The sequence below is a fragment of the Calidris pugnax genome, unplaced genomic scaffold (assembly GCF_001431845.1).
Source record: "Calidris pugnax isolate Ruff unplaced genomic scaffold, ASM143184v1 scaffold405, whole genome shotgun sequence".
Taxonomy (NCBI): Eukaryota; Metazoa; Chordata; class Aves; order Charadriiformes; family Scolopacidae; genus Calidris; species Calidris pugnax.
The window spans coordinates 124,870-132,940 of record NW_015091114.1 but is presented as its reverse complement, the minus strand read 5'-3'; the positions used below and the strand labels follow the sequence as shown (position 1 = coordinate 132,940).

The 8,071-nt window shown below is 63.2% G+C and overlaps 1 protein-coding gene across 1 annotated transcript; it reads right to left on the bottom strand.

Moving 5' to 3' along the window:
* Positions 1-671: 671 nt before the first annotated feature.
* On the bottom strand, positions 672-5,248 carry LOC106897549. Its single transcript, XM_014958242.1, has 3 exons — positions 5,129-5,248; positions 3,875-4,260; positions 672-1,714 (listed from the first exon to the last, which is right to left on the bottom strand). The coding sequence occupies exons 2-3, from the start codon at positions 4,257-4,259 to the stop codon at positions 1,263-1,265; spliced, it is 837 nt and encodes a 278-aa protein (XP_014813728.1). The 5' UTR covers position 4,260; positions 5,129-5,248; the 3' UTR covers positions 672-1,262.
* Positions 5,249-8,071: the final 2,823 nt, after the last annotated feature.

Sequence of the window (8,071 nt, the reverse complement as noted above, 5' to 3'; positions counted from 1 at the left end):
TGTCCCCAGTGGGTCACTCACAGCCCTCGGTGTCCCCTCAATGTCCCCTCCGGTGTCCCCCCCAATGTCCCCAACAGGGTCTGGTGGCCACTCGTGTCCCCCAGTGTCCCCAGTGCGGTCCCATGCCCCCCGATGTCCCCAAGCGGGCCCCAGCATGGCCCTCGGTGTCCCCCCTTGTCCTCTCGTGATGTCCCAATGTCCCCCCGGCCCCTGATGTCCCCCACTGTCCCCAGTGCAGCCCCACGTCCTCCTCAATGTCCCCAACGTCCCCAACATGGCCACCTGCAACGTTCAGTGTCCTCCCCGTGTCCCCTGATGTCCCCAGCGCTGTCTCCGCCATGTCCCCGAGGTGTCCCCAGTTGGTGGCCTCAGTGTCCCCGATGTCTCCTCAGTGGCAGCCCCAGCACCGGCCCCGGTGATGTCCCCAGAGTGTCCCCAACGCTGTGGCCAAGGTGGCCTCAGAGATGTCCCCAACGCAGCCCCAGTGATGTCCCCAGTGCTGGCCCTTCAGCACGTCCCCATCATGATGTCCCCAGCATCCCCCGATGTGTCCCACCGTGTCCCCCATGGCTCGGGGACATCCAGCCGGCCACCCTTGGGGACACCTCTCCTCCTGGCGTCCCCTTCAATGTCCCTGCCGTGTCCCCAACCCCCAGTGACAGGTCGGGGGCTCAGCGTGTCCCTCAGGTTTATTGGGGAGATGGGCAACGGTGTCACCAACCCGTCCCTGGTGTCCTTGGACCACAAAGGGGACATCCTCAACACCCCCAGGTGGGACAGGGGACATCCTGGTGTCCCCCTGGTCTCCCCAGGACGAGGGACATCCAGGTGTCCTCAGGCAGGACAGGGGACATCCCAGTGTCCCCAGGACTGAGAAGGGACATCCTGGTGGCTCCAGGATGAGGAGGACCCTACTGGTGTCCCCAGATGGGACAGGGGGCACCCCAGTGTCCCCAGGATGGAGAAGGGACATCCTGGTGGCTCCAGGATGAGGAGGACCCTACTGGTGTCCCCAGATGGGACAGGGGGCACCCCAGTGTCCCCAGGATGGAGAAGGGACATCCTGGTGGCTCCAGGATGAGGAGGACCCTACTGGTGTCCCCAGATGGGACAGGGGGCACCCCAGTGTCCCCAGGATGGAGAAGGGACATCCTGGTGGCTCCAGGATGAGGAGGACCCTACTGGTGTCCCCAGACGGGACAGGGGACATCAGTGTGTCCCCAGGACAAGCAGGACCCTCCTGGTGTCCCCCATCCTCGTCCCTACTCGTCCTCCGGCAGAACCTCCAGCGCTCGGGCCAACCTCTCCGTCCCCTCCTTGTCCCCCATGGCTGTCCCCAAGGCCACCACGGCGTCCCCCAAGGCCCGGGCGCTGGCAGGGAAGCCCTGCCCCATCTCCAGGTCCTGGGTGACAGCGTCCACCAGGTTCCTCAGGTGACCGGCCACCTCCTCCAGCGTCCCCAAGGTGACGTTGGCAGCGGCGATGGCCTCGGTGGCCTCGGTGGTGGCAGCGGTGGCGGCGGCGGCGTCGCGGGCCAGGTGGTGGTAGCGCAGGGCTTGGTGACGCTGGTGACGGGCGGCGGTGGCCAAGTGACGCTTGGATGTCCCCGCGCCCCACAGGGCCACCTGGCAGAAGAGGACGACGGTGGCCAAGGAGGGGACGAGGTGGCTCTCCTGGGTCACCCCCAACGCCTCCCGCACCACGTCCAGGGACACTGCGGGGACACGGAGGGGACGGGGACGTCACCCGGTGTCCTTGTCCCCTCCCAGTGTCCCCAGTCCCATCCCAGTGTCCCCAGTTCCCTCCAGGTGACCACCATCCCAGTGTGTCCAATGTCCCCTGTCCCCTCCCAATGTCTCCACTCTTGTCCCAGTGTCCCCAGCCCTTCCTGGTGTCCTCTCCCAGGGTCTCCTCCTGGTGTCCCCCATCCCAGTGTCCCCAGTTCCCTCCCAGTGTCCCCAGTCCCCTCCAGGTGACCACCATCCCAGTGTCCCCCAGTTCCCTCCCAGTGTCCCCAGTCCTCTCCCAACGTCTCCTGTCCCTTCCTGGTGTCCCCCATCCCAGTGTCCCCAGTCCCATCACGGTGTCCCCAGTCCTCTCCTGATGTCCCCTGTCCCCTCCTGGTGACGCCCATCCCAGTGTCCTCTGTCCCCTCCCAGTGCCCCCAGTCTTGTCCCGGTGTCCCCCATCTCCTCCCAGTGTCCCCTGGGATCCTTGTCCCCTCCCAGTGTCCCCATCTCCTCCTGGTGTCCCCTCTCCCTTCCTAAAGTCCCCTCCCAGTGTCCCCAGTCTTGTCCCAGTGTCCCCATCCCCTCCCAGTGTCCCCAGTCCCCTCCCAGTGTCCCCAGTCTTGTCCCAGTGTCCCCATCCCCTCCCAGTGTCCCCAGTTCCCTCCCAGTGTCCCCAGTCCCATCCCAGTGTCCCCCATCCCCTCCCAGTGTGTCCCTGTCCATAGCAGTTGAGGCAGGTGAAGGTCTATACTGGTCTATACTGGTTTGTAGGACATCCCACCGGTCTTTACAGCTCCCTACTGGTCTACAGTGGCTCCTACTGGTCCTTACTGGTATATACTGGTCTGAACTGGTCTGTAGAGCTCCTGATCAGCCCATATAGGTCCAGACTGGCCTATACTGGTCAGAGCAGGGCACAGTAGCTACTGGTCTGTAGGGTTTCCTACTGGTTCCTACTGGTCTGTAGGGTCCTCTACTGGTATTACTGACCCAAAGAGATCTGCGGGGCTTCCTACTGGTCGGAACTGGTCCCTACTGGTCAGGGCAGGAGAAAGTCTCTACCCACCTGTACAGCTCCTTACTGGTCCGTACTGGTCCTTACTGGTCTGTAGGGTTCTCTGCTGGCACCACTGATCCAAGCAGATCCATAGGGCTGTCTACTGGTCTGAACTGGTCGATTCTGGTCTGTACTGGTCACGGCAAGAGAAAGCCTCTCCTGGTATGTAGAAATTTCTACTGGTGCATACTGGTCTCTACTGCTCTGCAGTGGTCCCTCCTGACCTAAACTTGTTGATACTGGTCAGGGCACATGAAGGTCAGTACTGGTCTGTAGGGCTCCTTACTGGTCCATACTGGTCCTTACTGGTCTGTAGGGTTCTCTGCTGGCACCACTGATCCAAGCAGATCCATAGGGCTGTCTACTGGTCTGTACTGGTCCATACTGGTCTGCAGGGCTCCTTGCTGGTATTACTGGTCTGTGGGGATCTCTACCAGCATTACTGGTCCAAGTTGAGCCATTGGCCTCCCTACTGGTTGGAACTGGTCCCTACTGGTCGGGGCAGGGGAAAGTCTCTACTGGCCCGTAGAGGTCCCTACTGGTGTGTACTGGCCTGTAGGGTTCTCTACTGGTATTACTGGTCCAAGCTGAGGCGTAGAGCTCCCTAGTGGTTGGAACTGGTCCCTACTGGTCGGGGCAGGGGAAAGTCTCTACTGGCCCGTAGAGGTCCCTACTGGTGTGTACTGGCCTGTAGGGTTCTCTACTGGTATTACTGGTCCAAGCTGAGGCGTAGAGCTCCCTACTGGTTGGAACTGGTCCCTACTGGTCTGGGCAGGGGAAAGTCTCTACTGGCCCGTAGAGGTCCCTACTGGTGTGTACTGGTCTGTAGGGCTCCCTACTGGTGTGTACTGGTCTGTAGGGTTCTCTACTGGTATTACTGGTCCAAGCAGATTCGTAGGGCTCCCTACTGGTTGGAACTGGTCCCTACTGGTCTGGGCAGGGGAAAGTCTCTACTGGCCTGTAGGGGTCCCTACTGGTGTGTACTGGTCTGTAGGGTTCTTAACTGGTATTACTGGTCCAAGCAGATTCGTAGGGCTCCCTACTGGTCTGAACTGGTCCATTCCGGTCTATACTGGTCCGTACTCACGCAGAGGGGCACAGAGGAGGATCAGCACCAGGGCGACGGTCCGGCCCAGCCGCAGCCCCCAGCAGTGCCGGTGGTTCCGCCTCAGCTCCCGCTCCAGTTCGGCGGCGCTGCCCTCAGCGACCGCCGCCAGCGCCCGGTAAAGACCCTCGGCACTGAGCTCCGGCGTCGCCGTCGCCGCTGACGCCATCGCTGCCACCAGCGCCGCTTCCAGCCCTGCCAGCGCCGCCTCCACCTCCGCCAGCACTGCCTTGGCCTCCGCCAGCACTGAGGCCACCGCCCTCGGTGTCCCCAGAGCCTCTGCCAGCCCTGCCAGCACCGCCAGCGCCCGCCTGGAGGCCACCGTGGCCGAGGCCACCGCCGGGGACAGTGGTTGTGGAGAGGACATCCTGTGCAGAGGACCCAAGTGTCCAGGTGGGGACCCAGGCACCCAGGGATGGGACCCCCTCCAGGAACCCAGGTGTCGTGGGGAGGACACACGCACCCCTAGAAGGGGGACCCAAGCACCCAGGGATGGGGACCTCCCTGGGGACCCAGGTATTTGGGTGGGGAGCCCTTCCCAGCCCCATCATGGAGATAAGAGGGACCCAGGAGGCTGGGGATGGGACCCAGGAATTCGGGTGGGGACCCAGGCACCCAGGGATGGGGACCTCCCTGGGGACCCAGGTATTTGGGTGGGGAGCCCTTCCCAGCCCCATCATGGAGATAAGAGGAGCCTCCCTCCCCCAGGAGGCTGGGGATGGGACCCAGGAATTCGGGTGGGGACCCAGGCACCCAGGGATGGGGACCCTCTCCGGGGACCCAGGTGTCATGGGGAGGACACACACACCCCTAGAAGGGGGACCCAAGCACCCAGGGATGGGGACCAAGGCACCCAGGAGGGACCCAGGAGTCCCAGAATGGGACCCAGGCATTTGGGTGGGGACCCAGACATTCAGGTGGGGACCCAGACGTTGGGGGATGGGGACCCTCTCCCGAGGACCCAGGTGTCCTGGGAAGGAGGACACACACCCCTAGAAGGGGGACCCAAGTGACGCGGGGAGGACACACACCCCTGGCACCCACACACGTCCGGGTTGTCGCCGCCATTTTCCCCTCCCAAGGGCCCGCGGCGTCCGGGCGGAGGAACCCCAACCACTTCCCTTTTCCACAGCCACGGAGGGTTCCCCCCACCCACCCTGGGGTGTCCCCCCCACCCCACAAAGCAAGGGACCCCCCCAACCGTCCCGGTTACGGCCTCCCCGCTCCAGCACCTACCTCCCTGCGCCCCTCGGGAAGGGTGCCCACGGCGGGGGGCACCCACGTCACCCACGTCACTGCCGCTCCCACACCCACGTGGGCCGGGGTGACAGGAGGGACCCGGGCAGAAAGGTGCTGCCACCCCCTTGGAGCCCACAATTACCTCCCCAGGGCCCTGATTTAACCCCTTGGGCCCTGATTTACCCCTCAGGCCCTGATTTACCCTCTCGGATGGGACCCAGGAATTCGGGTGGGGACCCAGGCACCCAGGGATGGGGACCCTCTCCGGGGACCCAGGTGTCATGGGGAGGACACACACACCCCTAGAAGAGGGACCCAGGCACCCAGGGATGGGGACCTCCCTGGGGACCCAGGTATTTGGGTGGGGAGCCCTTCCCAGCCCCATCATGGAGATAAGAGGAGCCTCCCTCCCCCAGGAGGCTGGGGATGGGACCCAGGAATTCGGGTGGGGACCCAGGCACCCAGGGATGGGGACCCTCTCCGGGGACCCAGGTGTCATGGGGAGGACACACACACCCCTAGAAGGGGGACCCAAGCACCCAGGGATGGGGACCAAGGCACCCAGGAGGGACCCAGGAGTCCCAGAATGGGACCCAGGCATTTGGGTGGGGACCCAGACATTCAGGTGGGGACCCAGACGTTGGGGGATGGGGACCCTCTCCCGAGGACCCAGGTGTCCTGGGAAGGAGGACACACACCCCTAGAAGGGGGACCCAAGTGACGCGGGGAGGACACACACCCCTGGCACCCACACACGTCCGGGTTGTCGCCGCCATTTTCCCCTCCCAAGGGCCCGCGGCGTCCGGGCGGAGGAACCCCAACCACTTCCCTTTTCCACAGCCACGGAGGGTTCCCCCCACCCACCCTGGGGTGTGGGCCCTCATTTACCCCCTCAGGCCCTGATTCATCCCTCCAGGGCCCTGATTTACCCCCTTGGGCCCTGATTTACCCCCCCAGGGCCCTGATTTACCCCTCCAGGGCCTTCCTTTACCCCTCCAAGGCCCTGATTTACCCCTCCCGGACCCTCATTTACCCTTCCAGGGCCCTCATTTACCCCTCAGGCCCTGATTTACCCCTCCCGGACCCTCATTTACCCCTCCAGGGACCTAATCTACCCTCTCAGGGCCTGATTTACTTCTCCAGGGCCCCTATTTACCCCCCCAGGGACTGATTTACCCCTCCAGGGCCCTGATTCACCCCTCCAGGGCCCTGATTTACCCCCTCGGGCCCTGATTTACCCCTCCAAGGCCCTGATTTACCACTCCAGGACCCTCATTTACCCTCCCAGGGACTGATTTACACCTCCAGGGCCCTGATTTACCCCCTCAGGCCCTGATTTACACTTCCAGGGCCCCAATTTACACCTCCCGGGCCCTCACGTACCCCTTCACGGCCCGATTTACCCCTCCAGAATCCTCATTTACACCCCCAGAGCCTTGACTCATCCTCTTGGGCCTTGATTTACCCCTCCAGGGCCCTTATTTACACCTCCAGGGCCCTGATTTACACCTCCAGGGCCCTGATTTACACCTCCCAGGCCCTCATGTATCCCTTCACGGCCTGATTTACAGCTCCAAGGCCCCGATTTACCCCCTCAGGCCCCACATTTCCTTCTCAGCCCTAAAACAGCGTCCCCCTGCACCAAGCCCCATCCTGGCCGCAGGCCCCGCCCCTCGAGCTCTGATTGGCGGAGCCGCCGCGGGTGGGCGGGACGAAGAACTGCGCTCCCCGCACCGCCCACCCCAGCCTTGCATTGGCCAGCGGGGAGGCGGGACCTCTGCGGTGTCTCCGCCTCTCATTGGATGGCACATTCCCGCCAACGGGGTGAGGGGGTGGGCTCTTCGCTCGGCCCCGCGCGCTGATTGGCTGAGCCGCGCGGAGCGGGAAGAGCGGCGATGCGGGCGCGTTCCCGGCGTCCCCTGCGCGGTTGTGAGGGGGAACGGGGGGAAGTGGGTGTACTGGGAGGTACTGGGAGGTACTGGGAATATGAGGGGCTGGTTACTGGGAGCCACTCGGGGGGAAAATGGGGAGATACTGGTGGGAGGGGAACTGGGAGTTACTGGGAACACAAGGGGCTGGGTACTGGGCGCCACTGGGGCCTTGAGGCGGGGAATGGGGACATACTGGGAGCCACTGGTGGTGTGTATGGGGGAACTGGGAGTTACTGGGAATGTAAAGGGCTGGTTACTGGGAGCCATTGGGGGTACTGGGAGCTCCTGGGACCTTGAGAGGGGAAAGGGGGTGTCACTGGAGATACTGGGAGCCACTGGTTGGGGGGGGATGGGGGATACTGGGAGTATAAGGGGCAGGTTACTGGGAGGCACTGGGGATACTGGGAGCCACTGGGGCCTTGGGGGGGGAGATGGGGACATACTGGGAGCTGCTGGTGGTGTGTGTGGGGGAACTGGGAGTTACTGGGAATATAAAGGGCTGGTTACTGGGAGCCACTGGGGGTACTGGGAGCTCCTGGGACCTTGAGGGGAGAAATGGGGAGATACTGGGAGCCACTGGTTTGGGGGGCGGGGGGTGGGAACTGGGAGTCACTGGGAATATGAGGGTCTGGTTACTGGGAGTACTGGGGATAATGGTATCGTGGAGGGGAATAGGGGCTACTGGGATTTACTGGGATCATTTTGGAGTGTACTGGTAATATGAGGAAAGGAGTTACTGGGAGTCACTGGGGGAACTGGGACCTTGAGGGTGAACTGGGAGTTACTGGGAGCATGAAAAGGGGAAATGGGGACTCTGAGGGCTGTGAGGTGCAGGACTGGGACTGGGGGGGGTGTGGTAAATTGGGGGCTACTGGGGTTACTGGGAGTGTGGGAGTCACTGGGGCTTTGGCAGGGGAAACTGGGACTTACTGGGGGGAAGGAGTTACTGGGACCAGGCAGGAACTGGCAGTCACTGGTTGTTACTGGGAATCATAGTGGCTGGGGGGGG